This window comes from Meriones unguiculatus, chromosome 1, assembly GCF_030254825.1.
Source record: "Meriones unguiculatus strain TT.TT164.6M chromosome 1, Bangor_MerUng_6.1, whole genome shotgun sequence".
Classification (NCBI taxonomy): domain Eukaryota; kingdom Metazoa; phylum Chordata; class Mammalia; order Rodentia; family Muridae; genus Meriones; species Meriones unguiculatus.
The window spans coordinates 144,473,753-144,493,293 of NC_083349.1; the positions used below are offsets into that span (position 1 = coordinate 144,473,753).

Genomic DNA, 19,541 nt, shown 5'->3' on the forward strand with positions numbered 1-19,541 from the left:
GCCCCTATTACACCTACTCTTAAATCTGATGCCATTGCTGAACTAGATGAGGATGACTTGGTCCTCCGTGTCAGGGCCACCTAATGGACTCATAAACATGTTTGGCCTAAATTGTGTGCTCTCTATGAGGCAGGCCCAGTTCCAGAACCCCACAAGTTCCGGTCTGGAGACTGGGTCTATGTGAAACGGTTCCGTCAAAGCACATTAGAACCCAGATGGAAAGGACCATACATTGTCCTGCTGACCACACCAACTGCCATTAAGGTCGACAGGCTTGCTGCTTAGATTTATTATTTGCACACCAGGCCTGCCAAGCTGTTCTCAGCCCAAAAAGACTACCTGACTCCTGCTGCCCTGGAATGGAAAGCACACCGCAACCCAGACAACCTCTGCGTGTCAGGTTGTTCAGAACCTTGTCATCATCTTAGGACTGCTGACTGTATGTACTGTTGCCTGGGACCCACTGTCCCTGTAAATAATACTTGGGTCCTATGGGATAATTATGGCAGTCTCTTAGCACAGCATCTTGGACAGTCCTCCAAAACACATGGTTTCCTGAGCCGAGTTTCCATCTGGCACTCACCATGCCCTCAGGGCCCACTGCGAGAAACCTCGCAGGGCAGAGCAAAGTGCGCTTTTATGTGTGTCCCTGCCCTTTTCATAGTCCATGGCGATGGGAAAAACGTGGGACCTCAACTGACTTCTATTGTGCAGAGCTGGGGTACAAGGAATTTACCACTGGAAACCTGTCTCAACCAGACTTATCCAGTTGACTACAGATCCCAACTATAATAAATGTGGATGGACAGTCAATACCCAATTCCCCTTACCCTGCCTTGCTCATGCCTTGCCCTGTAACCAGCTTAAGCTTTCCTTTACCAAAAAGGGTAAGAGCTTATACCCATTGGCTGTAAGGGAAAAATTTCTGGCTGCACCTTTGGAAAGCAGGAAAGCATGGGGGAATAGATTGCTTCTTTCTGAAGGGACCCCCAAGGCTATTGGCCCTAACACTGTCTTACAGCCTCCCCCCTTTAACTCAATCACCACAAAGGCACTCCAAACAGCAGGGGGCCCCAAACTCCCACCTGCCCCTTCTCCAAAACCTAACCAAGATAAGGGGCTTTTCCTGGAACCCCAGTCCGAACCCCTGTGGGAATTGATGCTGAACACATACGTAGCTCTGAACGGGACTCGCCCAGACCTCACTGAGTCCTGTTGGCTATGTTATGACTCACAGCCCCCCTTCTACGAGGCAATGGCAGTCATTAGTGACTGTACTCCTGCTGCAGATGTGACCAGCTGCGGATGGCATCAACCCCCACAAGCCAGACTCACTCTCCAGCTGATCTCCGGAAATGGGATTTGCATGGGGACAATTCTAGACACTCCCAAAGTTAGAGAAGATCTGGAAAAGAGATGCAGAGGAAGAGAAGCCAGATCAGGATGGTTTGAATCTTGGTTTAATATGTACCCTTGGTTAACAACTCTGATATCCACTCTTTTAGGTCCTCTTATTATCCTACTGCTGCTGGTCACTCTCGGGCGGGCCATGCCTGCTAAACGAGTTAATGGCCTACATTAAGCAGAGGCTAGGGACCATTCAGTTGATGGTATTATGGTCACAGTGCCAAGGACTGGGCAGCCATTGACGAAAACAATACCAGCCTTATGAACTCTCCTTCCCACCAATAAATAACTCTATTCCTGTTTCTAGTCTGTGTTTAGTCTAATAGGTTTTCACTTAATGGAACCCATCCAGAAATCATCTATGCAAGCTGACAAATTTGCTGATAGCCACCTGGATTGTCCTCTGCCCCTCCAGCCAGATCAACCAGCCATTTCTGTCTTCCTAACCCTTGATGTCGGTGGCCCCATGATCAGCACTGAAGCAGATACAGAAGAAGAGGCCTTCGGTCCTGATCCCACCTAGCAGGCTGAAATTATATCTTGATAGCACCGCCCCCCAGGCAAATGATTTGGACACCTCTCAAGGATTCAATACAGTATCCTCTTTAAAAAGGGGGGAATGAGAGGTCCAAAGTTTAAAATTAGGACTTCAGTCAGTAAAAGTTTAGACAAAGGACTGGGTTAATTAAGACATGTCTGCCTGCTGCAGGGAATAATCAGGCTCAACCACATTCCTTCCTGCACTTAAGAGATATCATTTCCTGTCAACCCACCCAGATGGCCCCTAGCTTGTGACCACAGAAAGTGCTAATTGACTTTCCCTAGCAACAGTTAATCCTTACTCATGATCAAATACTCTCTAGACAGCCAGGCCAGAACAGTTTTATGGTCATAGCACCTTAAGTTAACGCACTACCCAAAGCTTGGAGCCCCTGCTTGTGGTTTTGCCCTTTAAAAACTGTTCCTCTAGACCTCTAGGCTGTATTCCTCTCCTGCTATGCCAGGGAGCTTTGCTCCCTGAGCTCGAGCTTGTATTCAATAAACCTTCTTGTGCTTGCATCAGAGTCAATTCCTGGTGGTCTTTGGGGTCTCCCAAACTAGGCCCTACAGCTGTTAATTCCAAAGGTCCTGAGTTTGATTCCCAGCAACCACATAGTGGCTCATAACCAACTATAGTGAAATATGGTGCCCTCTTCTGGCTTTCAGGCACACTTGCAAGCAGAATACTATAAATAATAAGTAAATATATCTTTAAAAACAAGAAAGAATCTATTGACATTACCATTCTACAATATGGTTAAGGAACAGCCAGAGGCATCTGATAATTCACTATATATGGCAGGCTGGTCTCTAGTTAGCAATCCTTTAAGATGGAGATCTCTTATGTACTAGGATCACAGGAGTGAGCTGCCACATTCTGCCTCTTAAACCTGACTCCACATTAATCCATGTATTCTCTCTACGTTATTCCTTCATCACTAACTACCATGCAAAGGAACACATGCTAAGTGTTCATGGAAGTGACTTCAAAACATGGACTATATTGAAAATGCAAAAATCAGTTAACAAACTTAATAGCTCAAGAACTAGGCCTAACAACAAATCCTTGTATAAAGTAATGACATCAATGCATATGCTACCTGAAAAAGTAAATTAAACTAAGGAGGGGCTGGGTTCTACCTCAGCTGGGCTTCATTTCATGACAGCCTCTAGTCATTGATCTCTAAATACGGAAGTTTATTTTTTTCAATTTTTATTTATTTTATGTATATGAGTGCTCTTTCTGCATGTATACCTGCATGCCAGAAGAGGTCATCAGACTTCAATGTAGATGGTTTTGAGCCACCATGTGGTTGCTGGGAATTGAACTTAGGACCTCTGGAAGAGCAGACAATGCTCTTAACCACTGAGACATCTCTCCAGCCCTGGGAGTTTATTATAGAAGTTAGCTATACAAAAGTATTGTACTAGTCAGGGTTCTCCAGAGTCACATATAACTTACGGGATGAATATATTATATTCCAATAGATATGGGAAATATTGGAATGACTTAAAGGCTGCAGTCCAGCTAAGCCAACAATGGCTAGCTATGAATGGAAAGTCCAAGAATCTAGTAATTTCTCAGTCCCACAAGGCTGGATGTTGCTAGTCTTCTGTGTATATTGGAATCCCAAAGAAGTGAGCTCCAATGCCAGTGAAGAAATGGATGTGCTATCAAAGCAAGAGCAAGTGGGCAAAGCGCAAAAGCTCCCTTCTTCTATGTCTGTATGTAGACTTCCAGCAGAAGGTATGGCCTGTCTGTATTGAAGGTATGCCTTCCCACCTCAGGATTTGGAGCAAAGGCTTATGCCTTCCCACCTCAGGATTTGGAGCAAAGGCTTATGCCTTCCTGCCTCAAAATCTGGATCAAAGGTGTGCATCATCTGACCTCAAAGGTCTGGAAAAGAAGTGCATTCACCCACTTCAAAGCAAGCACAAAATCTCTCATGGGTGTCTCCTCCATTTCTGCACTGTAGTTCATTCCAGATAGTCAAGATGAAAACCAAGAATAGCCACGCAAGCACAGTAACGAGAGCTGCTTTGGAGAAAATGGTAGACATACAGCTACACTTTCTGAATTTTTTCTTTTTGTGTTCACTAACATCTAGGGAGGATGTGCTGCCACCTCTCCTGCATGCTTTGTTATTCTCCTTAAATCCTCTAGCTACTTATATAAAGGAAATACTGCTACCTCTATTTTCTAGATGGGGAAATGAAGTTTTGCTAACTTAGGTACCTTGCCTATGGTCACATACAGTGAGTACCATGGGGAGCTGGAATGTGAAGCCAGATAGGCTGCCTCTGGATGCCTTACCCTTATCCACTATAATACCAGTCTTTTTGAGGATGTGTTGTTGAGACCTAAATGACAAGAATGTAAACCATTGGTAGGAGAAATTATATAAAGAGAAGAAGGTCCTTTGGTTTTAGAAAATTACAGGAGGCCAGCACAGTTCCCAGAAGACAGAGATGTGCAAAGCAGAGAAAGGAGCTGTGATTTCAAATCAAGAACCACCAACTTCTAATGCAGTGGTGATTTGATGTTATTTCCATTTTTCGACTATATTCTAGCTCATAAGTGACATAAGTTAAAACATTTACAGAGTAGCTATTACGGTAGAAGGCAACTATTCTAAATACACAGGACAATGACAGCCAGACACTAGTTTTAATAAGCTGTATGTCCAGCTCAATGACATGGCAAAAAGCAGTATGGTCCATCACTGTGGAGTGATTGCTGGAATGGTGATCAGACCCCTCTCTCGGGCACACACACACACTAACAATTTCTCCTTCTCTGCTAGACACTTTCCATAACATGCAAATTCCAGTACCCTCATCCTTAAATAGACATCAAACAAAAAAGTCTCCATCCCTTGACTTCTTATTCTCCCATAGCCACCACTGTATTTTTCTACTCCTTATTTCAGAAAAACATGTTTCACAATACTCTTCCATACCATTTCCTCCAGTCATCATGAAACGAGTCGTGTTTCTGTTTTGCCCTACTCTACCTGCCCTGGCCCATGTCACCATACCACCATTAAAAACACGTGGAAAGAGACATTAGAATGGAATGCTTAATGACATAAGATGCAAAGCAGAAAGCTGAATTCTTTATTTGCTGATATGAGTATTGGTACTTCCTTGCTTCATCTGTTCATCCTCACATTGCTTACTGTGGCTTTTCCTGTGTACTGCAGACACTCGGTTACATTGTGAGCTCTCCGCAGTCTTTCTACCTGAAATAGCACCTCACTCATGCTTTTAACAGGTAAGACATCACATCAAGATGGCAATGTCTGTGTGTAAGTGTGCACGCAAAATGCTATGTACTTTCGGAAGACTTGAGGGGTGTGTCATATCCCGAAAATGATAATGGGAATAAGTACGGATTAGCCTAAAGCCATCTCAAGGAGTATAGAACTAATGGTCAGTGGTTGTGAAGATTAGATTTCTGCTGGCCTTTCCAGATCCTTCCTGGCAGCCTTAGGAAGAATGGGACAGGCTGAATCAGCATGAAATCTATTTACTGTCAAGTGCAGAATCCATATTAATCTGCAGAGACCAACTTTTCCCTGGACACTAACTCGCCGGCGACTTTGTTCAAATGGACGTTCCCAGAAGAGCCGGCAACTTCCATCTACACAACCAGTGTGACTTTGCAGTAAGTCCGAGCATGGGGCCTGACGGTGCGCAGAAGCCATGCAGGCTCCACTGAGCTTAGAAGGGCCTGCGCCAAGACTGCTCTCCGCCGGCCCGGGCTGGGCAGGGAGGTCCGCAGAGTCCGTCTGCAAGCGGCAGGCAGGGAAGGGTCACCTCCCGGCTGCCGCGATGTACGGCTCCCGGGGCAGCAGGCTCCTCCCTTCGGACCCTTCCCCTCCGCAGCGCCCCGGAGCCGCGCCGCAGCCGAGGGCTGCAGGAGCCTGACCACGCAGCAGGCTCCAAACCCTCCCCTTCCCCACAGCTCACCCACGGCTCACCCACCCGCAAGCGCAGTCCGCGAGATCTCCACCTAGGCCCGGCCCGCAGAGCTGCGGCTGCGATTGGCTTGTGCAACTGTCCCGTCGGTTCTCCCTGCAGGGCGAGCGGCCTCGGGATGCTGCGGCTCGTTCCCGCGCTTTCCGAGGCTCCCGAGCCACGCTCACAAAACGTCACCCTGTGCCGCAGAGCTTCCTGCTGACGCTTTCTCCTCCCCAAGCCGGAGGCGCCCTCCGCTGGGGGCGGAGCAGGGCCAGGCCACGCCCCTATGAGCCACGGGGGCGGGGTTAAGGCGGGGTGGGGCCGGTGGTACGTCACAAGCCGGCGCCCAGCTTCTTGGCGCAGACGCCGGGGCGAGAGGGGCGTGGCCACGTCAGCGTCCGCACCGTCGGGCCCGAGGAGTGACTGTCCCGCCGAGGCGCATGGTGTTCCCCGCCAAGAGGTTGTGCGTGGTGCCGTCCATGGAGGGCGTTCGCTGGGCCTTCTCCTGCGGCACCTGGCTGCCAAGCCGAGCCGAGTGGCTGCTGGCGGTGCGGTCGATCCAGCCCGAGGAGAAGGAGCGCATCGGCCAGTTCGTGTTCGCGCGCGACGCCAAGGCCGCCATGGTACTTGAGGCCTGTGGGCTTTGGGGAGGCGGGCCGGGCGGCGGGGGGCTCCGAGTCCGCGCGACCTGCTTCCGCCTGCGTGCCCTGGGTGGCGGGCCCACTAGCCCCTCCACCGTGAAGCTGCCAGTGCACACCCGTCACCTAAATTTGGAGGCAGAGCCTACGGGGGTAATCGCTTGTTTACTAACGAATGTGTAATGTGTGTGTGTGTGTGTGTGTGTGTGTATACATACATACATACATACTTTAAAAGTTAAAGCGTAGAGGCCGCAGAGTATCCGTTATAAGCAGTTCTTAAGACATTAGTAGGTGTCAGTACGTCCCTTACCTTTAATGTGTCTCAACAGGCCGGTCGTCTGATGATCAGGAAATTAGTTGCAGAAAAATTGAATATCCCCTGGGATCATATTCGTCTGCAGAGAACTTCAAAAGGAAAGCCGGTTCTTGCGAAGGACTCGATGAATCCCTACCCCAATTTCAACTTTAACATCTCTCATCAAGGGGACTTTGCGGTTCTTGCTGCGGAACCTGAGCTGCAAGTTGGCGTTGATATAATGAAGACTAGTTTTCCAGGTGATGGTACATTTTTATGATTTGGCAGTTAAGTGATTTATGTCCCAGATCTTAACTATTAGACAGTTGTAGACCAGGAGACATGAATACAAGTACATGCCATGCTTAATTTAGCTGAGAAAGCATTTAACTGAAAAGAATGTGTTTCCTTTAACATTAACCCTTACCTGTAGATATAGTAGATTCTACAGTAATGGATCTTGTAACCTCCTTAAATCGCGGGCTACATTTTCTCTAGAGGTATGCACATTAAACTTTAGTGCATACTAAAGTTAGTATTTTTGTTTTCTATTAGTATTTTAGTTTTCTATTCCTGCTCTAAAATACCCGAGGCTGAATTACAAAGTTCAGGGAAATACTTGAGGACTGGGATTATGAATTATTCATGAAGGTGGTACCCATTTGTCCTTGCAAGGCTGGTGTATTGGCAATTAAATTGGAACATGAATTTTGAAGGTAACAAACCTTACTGAAACACAGCCCCAGTAAAAGGACCAGGTATTATAGAAGGCTTATTCTATGCAGAGGCGTCAGGATGATCGGGGGTGACAGTCCCCATGGGTTTATAGCTCTGGGGAAAATTCATATGAGCTTTTCCTGTAACTAGAACTTAGTGAGGAGGTCATTAGACACTTAGAAAGAAGACAACACGATTAGACAGTGTCTGCCTGCCACAGCTTTTATAATCAATTTGTGCGGTGCTGACTGTGGTCAACACTGAATAGTAAAGTCATTACTAATTGAAGTTTTTAATGGTGGGAAGGTCGTTGAGCAGATACCAAAGATTCTTTCTCTTGTTAATGCTTTATTAAACCTTTTGAGCCCCAGCAATTGTGATTAAAGCCTTTTCCTTCCCCTTTCTAGTTTTATTGGCTAAAAGCTTCTTATATGCCCAGTAACATAAAGGAAGGGACATTAGTCATTTGGGACGAATGGCATTACCATTCCACTGATTTTCAAACTGTGACTGGAGGCATCATCCTTTCCTAGTGAAACTGAGAAGTAAACAGCAATTTGCTTCACTGGCGATTTATTAGCTCAGGATAAGTGAAGTAGTTGCTCAAGGAATGGTCCTCAGTCTTGCTGAAAGATGGGAGGTGGAACTTCGGGTAGTAGGAGGGGTAGTCTGAACTAAGCATCATTAACTCTTGAGACAGGAGAGAGGAGTGTCATTAGCCTGTCATAGGAGACAATTCTTTTATCCACATTATGTCCATAGAAATGTCATGTAGGAACATGGTGAGTCGTTTTCCTTATTACCTGAACCATGTCAGCCAAGTACAGCTCCTTTTCCAATAGATTTAGGCTATGGATCTTAGCACAAGTTACCAAGAGTGTACATTCCTAATGCTTGAGAATATTGTTTGACTGGTTGAGTTTTCCCCTCACTTTTACTATTAAAGATGTTTGTGATTGTAGGTGTGAGGAAGGTATAGTTTTATGATTTGTTCAGTTGTCAGGATTTACAAAGTAAGCATGCTCAGTATTCAAATTGATTTTTAAGTTGGGAAATAGTGAGAATTCTGTTTGCATGGTTTTGTAATTTCATGTTTATGTTTCTGTTATAAACTATCTTGGACCGTAATTAACACAGTGAAAACAATATTTTGAGAGGCAATTCTAATTTTAATTAACTCAAGTAAGTTTTACACCGTTGCTAAGTGTAGTGACACACACTTCTGTATTCCCAGCATTCTATAGGTAGAAACAAGGATCATGAGTTCAAGTCCATCCTGAACTATATTGCAAGGCCTTGTCTGACACCCCACCCCCCAAATAGACTTTATTATGGAATTGCTTTCTAGGGAAGCTGTTGCATTGTCAGTGTAAATTAAGTGTAGTTGGTGTAAATTAGGCTTGGGTATTACTAAAGAGGTCAGAGCTTCTTTCTTGTCTCTTCCAACAACCTTACTTGTGCAGTATTTTTTCTCATTCTTAACTATTCTCCAGCTAGAGCTGAGTGATCTTTTGAGATATGGACACCAGTTTTTAAAATGAATTCAAACTCTTGAAGATACTCCTGCTATCTTGTTCTTTTCTGCTTTCTATTCTCAGGAATCTACCATTTCTCTTTTTGTTTTGTTTTGTTTTCTTTGAGCATTGTTTGCTGCCCAGCCTGGTCTTTTATTGCCTTCAGTTAGACATTGTCCAACTCTCCCTTCAATAACTCACATATTCTTTACGAAGAATGGATAATTTACTGTCTTGGTTCTAGTTTATGTGTGTTTGTGGTGCTGTTATTATATGTGGAGGCCAGAGGACAAAATAGCAGATGTCATCCTCAGAAATGCCACCCGCCTCCTTGAAACGGGGTCTTTTAAACACTCATGGCTCGCTGACTCAGCTAGGCTAGGTAACCAGTGTGAGCCCGAGCCTGCACTCCCCCTCCTCCCTGGCACTGGTATTGCCAGGCTGCACAACCACATTTATGTATGTATGCACCTATGATTTTAATATTTAATGTTAATAGATTGCAGTAGACATAACTGTATACAAATTATGTTAAGAATTTGCTTGTGTGTATATGCAATCATTATGCTGCTATTTTGAGGGACAAATTTGTTTTTCTACTGGGATTTCCTAATCGTTTTTCTTTTCATTTTCTGTGTAAGCTGGACTAAAGTAGACGGTTTGGCCGTTGGCATCCCTCTGTCCTCCCACACGCTGGTGCTGCTGCCCTTTAGTTGAGCATGTATAGCGTCAGCTCTGCTGACTTTATTTTGTGCTTAAACATATAGGAAAGTGTACTCACCTGTATTTTTTTAGCCATAAGCAATGAGTTATGTCAATTGGTTTTATATCTATTTTTTTCTTTGATGGCTTTATGTTTAGGTAAAAATTAAAGGAGTTCTTATAGGTTATAAGCAGAAAGCTTAAAAAAATCACCAGGCGGAATAACGCTGCAGGTAAAACAGGCTTAAACTTAGTTTTCTTTATTACTCCATTCAAACCAGTTTCTTACAAAGTATGAAATGTCCCATCCGAGTTAAGATGTTCCTCCTCCTGATTTCATATATACTAGTTATGCAAGAACAGTTTATCTTTTTAATTTTGTGGGTGTGGCTGTGTGAATTTGGAGGCCAGAGGTTATCATTAGGTTCTTTCTTCTGTGTACCTTCCTTAATGTTTTGTGACACAGTTTGTCACCGAACCTGGATGCTGGTGAGTTAGCTCTGGATATCAGCTTCTCCCCCTCTTGCCCTAACAAGTTCCCCTTCTAGTACTAGGGTTACAGACACTACCAGCAGCGGCTAGACCAACTTCTACGGGTGCTGAGGATCTGAGCACAGGTCCCCATGCGTTCTTGTTCTTAGCAAACTAACCATTATCTCCTCAGCCCCTTAACTCTCTTTTAAGGCTTTCTCTAGGAAGTTATCAAGGTAGTAGGTACCAGAAACAGTGAATGAGATCATTTTTATTGGGAGGCTTCCATGAATTCTCAGGAAACTAAAAATGAGCTTTGATCCATCCATGGCCACAAATGGTAACACTTCTAAAATCACAGTGAAAATCATTGTCAGGATCTCAAGTATATATTTCTGGGTTAAGTAAAGAGAACCTGACTCTTGAAGTGGAACAACTGTTGAAGTTCCCAAGAGCTGATCCATAATGTCTCCTTCCCTGACTTCCTGTAGGAGAGGTATTTGGCTGCTGCAGGCATTCTAAACAGCGCAAAGGAATACAGTTTGCTTTGCTGCAGTCCCTGCCTCAGCCACCTGAGTGTCCGTATATGCATATATTGACTTTGTTCTTTTCAGTGGTAGGAACGTAAAACAGTATACATTATTTAACTACCTTCTGTTACAAGCTATTATAAAACAGTTTCCCCCATCCCACCCCCCGTAATGTAGCAGAGTCAAAATTTATACCCAAATATAAAATGGAGAATTTGTTGTGAATTTCTGAAAAGTATTTTATCATATATAAGAAATTTTCTTTTAGGTGTTTAAATTTTAAAACAAGTTTGACTGCCAAGTATTAAGGATTTTAGGACATCTTTTTAAAACTAGGGGTTTTAAAATTAGGGTTTAAAATTAGGGGTTTTCTGCCTAATTATTTAATTCACAATTCATAAATTCCTGTTAAACTGCTTCTTTTAGGCTAACCCATGCTTGTCATGGTGACTTACTCTTTAATTTCTAGCTGACTTTCATGTGCTGATATTTTATGTAAAAGTATTTCTTTTGATGTTTTGTTCATTTACAGTAATAGGAATTTCATCCAGGGCCTTGCACATGCTTGGAAGCCCTCTACCACCTAGCTACATTCCAGCCCTTACTTAGGATTGTTTTCTGAATAAATTAGCTCTCTTTTTGTGTAATCTTCAATAGTTTCAGTGATACAATAGCTTTTTAATTTTTTTTATTTTCCTTTTTAATTCTGTGTTCTCTGATTTGACAGGTCGTGGTTCAATTCCAGAATTCTTTCATATTATGAAAAGAAAGTTTACCAACAAGGAATGGGACACAATCAGAAGTTTTAATGATGAATGGACTCAGCTGGATATGTTTTACCGCCATTGGGTATAATTTCTTTATAATTTTGACAATGATAATCTATAATTACTCCATTGTCTTTACTAGAAATAAGATTGAAAGACTTTTGGTTAACTGATAATGACATACAGTGCTTGTTATAAATGTACAATTTCTTGAGAACTTGTTTTTGTTGTTGTTGTTTATCTCTTTTACATTATTGCATTTATTTTGAGAAATTGTAATCTGTAGTATGCCATGAGAAGGTGGCTTACTTTTAAAACTAAAGTTTTATTTGTCATTTATTATAATGTATTATTTCTTAAGCTCATCGATACCTTATTTGACAGAAGGTGTCACTTCGGGATCGTTGTAATGTGGTTAATTCTCTTAGCAGCCTGTTGAGGGTGGCACTGTTCGGTTGCTAAGAGAATTAACCACATTCGCAGCGGAGACATCTTAAATGATTTCCGGAACACTGCTGAGATGACTTGTTTTCAATGCTGTTATGATGGACAAGACAAAACAAAATCTTGACAACCTTAGGGCTGTAAACAGTGCCAGTGTTTCTGTAAATGTTCTGAAAAGTTTGAGTTACCGAATTCTCTAGAAGCAAAATGTCTCTGTCACTCTTAGGCACTGAAAGAAAGCTTCATAAAAGCCATTGGTGTTGGATTGGGATTTGAAATGCAGCGGCTTGAATTTGACATATCTCCATTAAACTTGGATATAGGCCAGGTTTATAAGGAAACACGTTTGTTTTTGGATGGGGAAGAAGAAAAAGAATGGGCCTTTGAGGTAAGAAATTTATTACAGTTATTCTCGCTAAGCCTTTCCATATTTATTCATATATGTGAAAATAATTTAGAGTGTTCCTGAAATTTACAAGAAGAATGTCTGTTGTGAGCCTGTATGGGTTCAGAGTACGTAAAAGTCTTCAGTCCTTGCAGGACATGGCGGTGCTTGCCTTCAGTTTCAGCATTCAGGATGGGCTCTCTGAACTGGAGGCCGGCCTGCTATAGCTATGGGAGTGCCAGGCCAGGCAGTGACATGGTGAGGCCTTGTCTTAAAAACTACAAAAATTCTTCAGTCTAGAAATGCGCAGTGTTGTATTAAGAAGAGGACTTGGGACTTGTGTTTTAAGATGTTACTGTTTGTCCCAGTTAGGGTTCCTGTTGCTGTGGTGAAACACCGTGACCGAAAGCCAGTTGGGGAGAAAAGGGTTTGTTTGGCTGACATCTCCGCATCTTAGTCCATCACAAAAGAAGTCAGGATGGGAACTCAAGCAAGGCTGAAACCTGGAGACAGACGCTAATACAGACGCCATGGAGGGATGCTGCTTTCCGGCTTGCTCCCTGTGGCTTGCTCGGCCCCCTTTTAGAACCCAGAACCACTGGCCCAGTGATGGTGCTCCCCAACAGGCTGGGCCCTCTCACATCTGTTACTCACGGGAATGCGCTGCAGGCTTGTCTGTCTTCTGGGGGCGTTTTCAGTTGAGGCGCTCCCCCCATTCTGGTGACCCTAGCTTGTGTCACGTTGGCAGAGCTAGCCAGTGCACTGTCATGATAGAGACTAACAAGATGTATGCTTTGTTAGCATGAAGTGCTTACTCCTGTTTTCACACATGTGATTCCATGAGAAGGGAGAAAGAGTGTGTGTAGGGTTGGGTAGAAAGTCAATGAGATTTAGAGAATGTAAAAAAAAAAATTATGTTGAAATTTATGTTTAGAATCTGAGTTTATTTATCTTTTATTTTTTTAGGAAAGCAAAATAGATGAACACCATTTTGTTGCAGTGGCTCTTAGGAAACCTGATGGCTCTAGACATCAAAATGTAAGATTTTGTTTTTCTAAGACTTTGTAAAAAGAATGAATCAACGCTTTTGGTTTTAATAATGAAAATTATAGTTTACCTTCTGTCAGGTTAGGGTCAGAGGTCATAATGGGTTTTGTTTGTTTTGTGAGCTTATAGTTTACAGGGTTTTTATTATCAAATATTTTAAGATTATCTGGTATGTCACACACACAGAACTAAGAAAAAACACTTGACAAGATCATGTTATGGTCTTCGTATTTAGATACCCTTACATGTTACAAAGGACAATGTTGGTGGTACTGTTATATTTCCAATAGAGGTTCATTATCATCAGTATCTTAGCTGTAACACTAGTTTATCTCTAGGTGAGTTAGGGCTGTATTGAATATAACAGGTGCCAGGTTGAAGGTTGATGAATACCGGAATTACCTTACAAATTACACGTACTCCTAATCTCCTAAACTGTTCCCAGAGTTTATGCGAGGCCTTGTATCGTATCGGGACGTAAATTGGTCTCACTCCTGTTCTTTCAATTGTGATGTTCATTTTCTAGCTATCTTTATTTGTTATTTGGCAAATGAGGGAAAACACCAGGTATACATACAGTGCAGGCCTGTGTGCACAGCGCATCGTTACAGAGTGCAGGCTCAGGAGACAGTGCAGGCCTGTGTGCACAGCGCATAGCGCATCGTTACAGAGTGCAGGCTCAGGAAACAGTGCAGGCCTGTGTGCACAGTGCACAGCGCATCGTTACAGAGTGCAGGCTCAGGAAACAGTGCAGGCCTGTGTGCACAGCGCATCGTTACAGAGTGCAGGCTCAGGAAACAGTGCAGGCCTGTGGGAGTAAGTTATTTATGGACGATGTTAATGAAACTTGATGCCTTTGTTTTTATGAAATGCAAATGGGAAAATATGTATACGTATGTATACACATTCCTCATTACTTCTAGAAAAACAATGTAGGCCACAGACCCTTTCTTTTGTAAGTACTGAATTTTGTCATAGATGTCTTAAACATTAGCCTGTTAGAATCGATACCTAAAGGGAGGTGGTGTGGTTTGTTGTATTCCTCTTATTCCAACATCTCAGCCTCATGCTCCCTTTGATGCCTTTTTGGGTACATTTTTATAGTTTTTGTTTTAACAATAGATTGATTTTTGAAACTGTTAAATGTTCACACAGTGTATTTTGAGCATATCCCTTTATCACCTCTCTGTGCAGTTTCCCACTCTGCCTCCTTCCCAGCTTCATTCGTTAGGGTGGTGTTGTTGTTACTGATAAACTCAAGTCCAAGTAGTGCTGCTCCTTTGGGGACATCCACTCTCGTGAGCCGTCTTACTGGCAGCCGTGTACTCAGAATAGATTGGCTCCCCCCAGCCCCCAAGTAAGGGCAGGGTGTCCTCTTAGTACTGTAGGAATTTTCATGTGCTTAATTTTGTGCACCTCTTGTGCGGGCAACCGTAGCACTGTGAGTTGATGTGTACAACGCTGTGTCATGTCCCGAAGTCGGTGTTCCATAGATGTCCTCATCATGTGCTTGTGAAAGTATCTTTTAGTCAACTGTCTAATGGTCTTGGAGGCCTCCATCCTGGAAGCTTCTAGCCTCCAAACAATCTTATTAAGGCCTAGAATGTTGTCAGCCTCTCAGCCTTGCTGCTGAATAAGCTCCCCCTTTCTTGTTTTTTCTGAGCTCTCTGCTGGGTGGTTCAACACCGCTGTTCTGGCCTAAAACTAACTCTAGCAATCTGTTGTTCTCTTCCTGGCTCCTTCTCTTTCTCTGGCTCGTTCTGTCTTCATCTGCATCTTGCTTGTTCTCTCTTTAACTTCTCTGTGAACTCTCCCAGTAAAACTGCCTCTGAAATCCATGAACTTGAGCTGCCATGAACTCAGCTTAACTGCACTGACTCAACTGAACTGCCTACAGAACTGACTAGAACTCAGAAAGCTGCATGCCTCTGTCTTCTGAGTGCCGGGATTAAAGACATGTGCCAGCGAGCCTAGACCTAAGCTTTTTGTTACCTGAAACTGTGGGGGTCAGGAAACGATCCCCACAGGGGCAGGGTATGAGTGGCGACAGAGCCCACGCAGAATCTGGGGGATCAGACTCAAAGGTGCAGGTCTAACTTTATTGTCCACTGTGACAACCTTGAAACGATTGAAAGGCCAACCAGACCATCCGTGCTAGCCTCGAGCACCAGTAACAATGGTGGACTATAAGGAGATGTGGGGAGCAAGGTCACCTTAGGAGACTTCTGTAAGAAGGGGAAGCAGTCACCATCCTAGACTTCACTAGTGTGCTAAGGAGTCCCTCATAGATCAGCACTCTGTGCAGGGATCAGGACCTTTTGAGGATGCTTCACTTGCCATTCCCTATGGGCTGCCAAAAGGCTTACCTTGACATTCCCCACATGAAACTTGCTCTATACCAGGCTGGCCTTGAACTCGGAGATGTGCTTGCTTTTGTCTCCTGGGATTGAAGGCATGTTTGTATTCCAGACAGAGTAGCCAGGCTGCTGAATTAAAATTCCTTTACAGTGCCAGCTTTTAAATTCTTTTTGTCCACTCTTTCTTGATGTTCTCTGGGCCTTGGGGGACAGGGAGTTAATACAGAGCACTTGCTGTTATTTATGATATTACGCACATGAGCAGCTGTCAGTCTCCTGGTTGTTACCATTACCGAAAGCCACTCCTCTGACCAAAGGTGAGAGCAACAGAAATCTGTGGGTAGTAACGTAAGAGAAGGCAGTTTGATTGCATACAGTCTAACATAACAACAGCAGGTTCTTCCCGTAGGGCCCGGTTATGAGCTGTTGACCAGTTTTTTGGTACAGGCATGAAAGTCAGCCGGTGGTAGAGGCCTCATATTCAAGCAGTTGGGTCCCACTGTAACTGTCGAGCTGCCATTACACCATTGCTAAATGTTTGTACTTTCAATACTGCTGCCTCTTTGACTAGAGCCTACTGCACCAATGTGTAGTGGGGAGACCAGTTCTAAATTTAACTTTCCCATTTAACATATGTGGTAAACTGGTGCAAACTGTGATCCTCCTGAGCCTCATTTCCTGTCTTGAGAAATTGAAGTAACCATATTATAGCGTGATCTAGATAGATACCACATAAATAACTTTGTTAAGATAGTGTATAAAGCTCAAGTATTGTTCAATACAGATTGACTAGCCCTTATCTGAAATGCCTTGGATTTCAGATTGTATCAGATTTTGTAATATTATACATATTACAAAATGATATTTGGAGTTGGAGCCCAATGTTAAACATGGGCTTTATTTATAATTTTACACATACCATCTACATCTACCCTGAAGGCAATTCTATACAGCGTTTTTAGTGTGTCTGGTTTGATTGACTTGTCACATGAAGTTGGGTACCTTGTCGGTGCTCAGTAATAATCTGCTGTGGAAGCGCCATCCCTGTGAGTGGCAGCAGTTATAGCAGGCCCACACTTCAGCAGTGTTTCGGGAAATCCTGCTGGGGGCACTGTGCTGCTTACTGAAATTACAAAAGCTTAGATTTGCTTTATGAATGTCTGCTGAGTTGGATTTTCTGCATATAGGCGCTCATTAAATCTTCTTTTAAAATATGGGCTATACATAACTTGAACATATTTATGCTTTACTCTTTTTATTGACAACACTAGTGTAAGAAGTAAAAACAATATTGTAGAAATTGTACTGTGCCTTAATACTAACGAGCAGAAATCATTTCATAATTATAAAATTGACCATATAGTTAATATGGAATATAAAATATGATAATTTGTTTGTTTTTTCTTTCAGGTTTCATATCAAGATGATTCTAAGCCCTCCCAGAGGCAATTTACCATTCTTAACTTCAATGATTTAATAGCATCTGCTGTTCCTATGACACCTGAGGATCCTTCATTTTGGGACTGTTTTAGTTTCACAGAAGAAATTCTAATACGAAATGGTACAAAGTCATGATAGGATTCCCCAAGTAAGGAAAAGAAATGGAAAGGGTGATCTTCTGTATTCACCAGTATAAATTGCCTGATGTGATCAAATTTTATTTAACAAAACATTTTTAAAGACCCAGATGCTTTTTAAGAGCAGATTTACAGTTCAGTGGCTCTTTTGAATATTTACTTCTTCCTGTCCAGAATTGTGATTAATAGAAAGGATGACAGACTCTTCCAGTGATAAATATGCATTTTAGAGAGAAAAAATAAAGTGTAAACATGCTGAAGGAAATATTTTCACCTTGTTTTTAGGAGGACTACTCCAAAACTTGGGTTAACCTTCCAGAAACTTTGTTGCAAATGAATCCGTAATAACTTTTAAAAAATGTGAAGATATGTTTTGTAGTTTTAGGAAAATACATCTGCTCTTCATCACTGTTTCTGTATAGACTTAGTGGTTCTAAGATCCTGTCACATGATATAAATATAAAGCCAAGCAGCTTTCTATCGTCAGCATTACTTTACCTTGACTGCAGTAACACAGGCTGGTGGTGGAACTTCCAGGTTTATGTCTTCATAAACTTGTGACATTTGTTTTATCAGTGATAAAAATAAGTCCCCAAAGGTTCCATCACTATCAAAAGTAGACTACTGGAAAGGAAAAGCTGAGCCCAGCTTGGGAGAAGAAAATGTGTCATCAAGGCCTCATTTCCCTGTTGGGAGTTTTAACTGTATCATTACTGTAAGCAGTACTACAGTGAAAATTCTGTGCCCCTGAGAGACATGCTTGTGTCCTACAGACGGTTTTTAGAAGTAGAACGACTGTTCAGAGGGTTTTAAAAAACAGGTGTGCTATGTATTACCGTGTTCTTGAAAAGCTGCAGTTTATACTTGGTAGTCATGTGTGAGCGCCAGTGTGTGACTGATCACCTGTAGCTGTTCCCTCACTTGTGTTATCTGAAGATTGGCTTGTTTGTTTGTTTGTTTGTTTGTTTTCCCTGTGTTGGTCTGTATAACCAAAAGGTGATTTCATATTTTAAACTTGTATTTCTTTCATTACAAATGAGGTTGATAGGACAGTATTGGTTATTTCCTTCGTATGAATCTTTTGTTCATCATTTGTTTTTATTGACTAAATGGACTTAAATTGGGAACAAAATATATTAAGATACCAAGACTGTCGTATCGATGAGAGAATCTATTATATGGTTGTGGCACATGTCTTCAGGAGGTGGCCTCGTTACCATTACATAGCAAGGAGAATGATGTCATTTCATTACAATAAAAATTGTGTATAAGTCGTGTAAAATTACTCCATAATAGTGTTTTTTTAATTTTGTTGACCATGCTTAATTATACATAGCATAAACAATCTTGTAGCATTTCTAATAGATGAAATATTGTTATCCCCTGCATAAATATAATACTGAAATGAAAAAATCATTTGTCTTGTCATTATAATAAAACAATGACAATTATGGAATTTTAGAGGCTTGACGGTGTTCCAGAATTTTTTTTTCTATTTTTAAATTAAGTTACATATTACATAGTTTAAAAAGTCAAATTTTGAATTTTCCACTATTTTGAATTTTTCGACCTTTTCCTGTTCTACAACTAGCAAATTTAACTCTTAGCTGGCATGCTTTGTTTTTTTATTACGGAAAATAAGGTTTATATTGCTTTTACTTGGTTTGTTAACTTTAAGCTTTGATTTGCTGATTCTAAATAGAAGTCCTTTCTTCCAGCTTTGCACCTTGCCCCTGTTCTTAGGCCCACCTCCACCTTCTTCACTTCCCACTGTGCATTGTTGGCTTCAGATTTTATAACCAGTATTCACAGCTGGATGTGATAGATTTTTTTCACCATGTCTTCTTTTTCTGGTATTAACTGGTTTGGCCAGATACATGATTACCACCTGTGTCGTTACGCAGCTGGCAGTGATGTTCTCAGCTTAACTTATCTTAAAGAGTGCTTCTTGAGAGGCTGGAGAGATGGCTCAGCAGTCAAGAGCACTGGCTGTTCTTCCCTAGCTCTCTGAGTTCAATTCCCAGCAACCACAGGGTGGCTCATAACCATCTATAATGAGATCTGGTGCCCTCTTCTGGCAGGCAGGCATACATGCAGGCAGAATACTGTACACATAATAAGTAAATAAATCTTTAAAAAATTAATTTAAAAAAGAGTGCTTCTTGAACAAATAGCTTTAGTTTG

The 19,541-nt window shown here is 42.4% G+C and overlaps 2 protein-coding genes across 2 annotated transcripts in view; one reads left to right on the forward strand and one right to left on the reverse strand.

The window, feature by feature from the left end:
- The window catches only part of Kbtbd3 (kelch repeat and BTB domain containing 3), a 29,069-nt gene extending 22,891 nt beyond the window's left edge, over positions 1-6,178 (reverse strand). The window contains exon 1 of the mRNA XM_021628310.2: positions 5,935-6,178. The gene's annotated coding sequence lies outside the window, so the exon portion shown is untranslated. The remainder of the gene's footprint in view (positions 1-5,934) is intronic.
- A 94-nt stretch (positions 6,179-6,272) lies between these two features.
- Aasdhppt (aminoadipate-semialdehyde dehydrogenase-phosphopantetheinyl transferase) lies at positions 6,273-18,824 on the forward strand. Its single transcript, XM_021628309.2, has 6 exons — positions 6,273-6,533; positions 6,881-7,106; positions 11,508-11,629; positions 12,218-12,379; positions 13,343-13,414; positions 17,191-18,824. The coding sequence occupies exons 1-6, from the start codon at positions 6,351-6,353 to the stop codon at positions 17,353-17,355; spliced, it is 930 nt and encodes a 309-aa protein (XP_021483984.1). The 5' UTR covers positions 6,273-6,350; the 3' UTR covers positions 17,356-18,824.
- Positions 18,825-19,541: the final 717 nt, after the last annotated feature.

Excerpts from the sequence above, each read along its gene's own strand:
- Aasdhppt (XM_021628309.2), top strand. The coding sequence starts at position 6,351 with ATGGTGTTCCCCGCCAAGAGGTTGTGCGTGGTGCCGTCCATGGAGGGC. Across the intron at positions 6,534-6,880 it reads GCGACGCCAAGGCCGCCATG|GCCGGTCGTCTGATGATCAG; the intron begins GTACTTGAGGCC and ends GTGTCTCAACAG. Across the intron at positions 13,415-17,190 it reads ATGGCTCTAGACATCAAAAT|GTTTCATATCAAGATGATTC; the intron begins GTAAGATTTTGT and ends TTTTTCTTTCAG.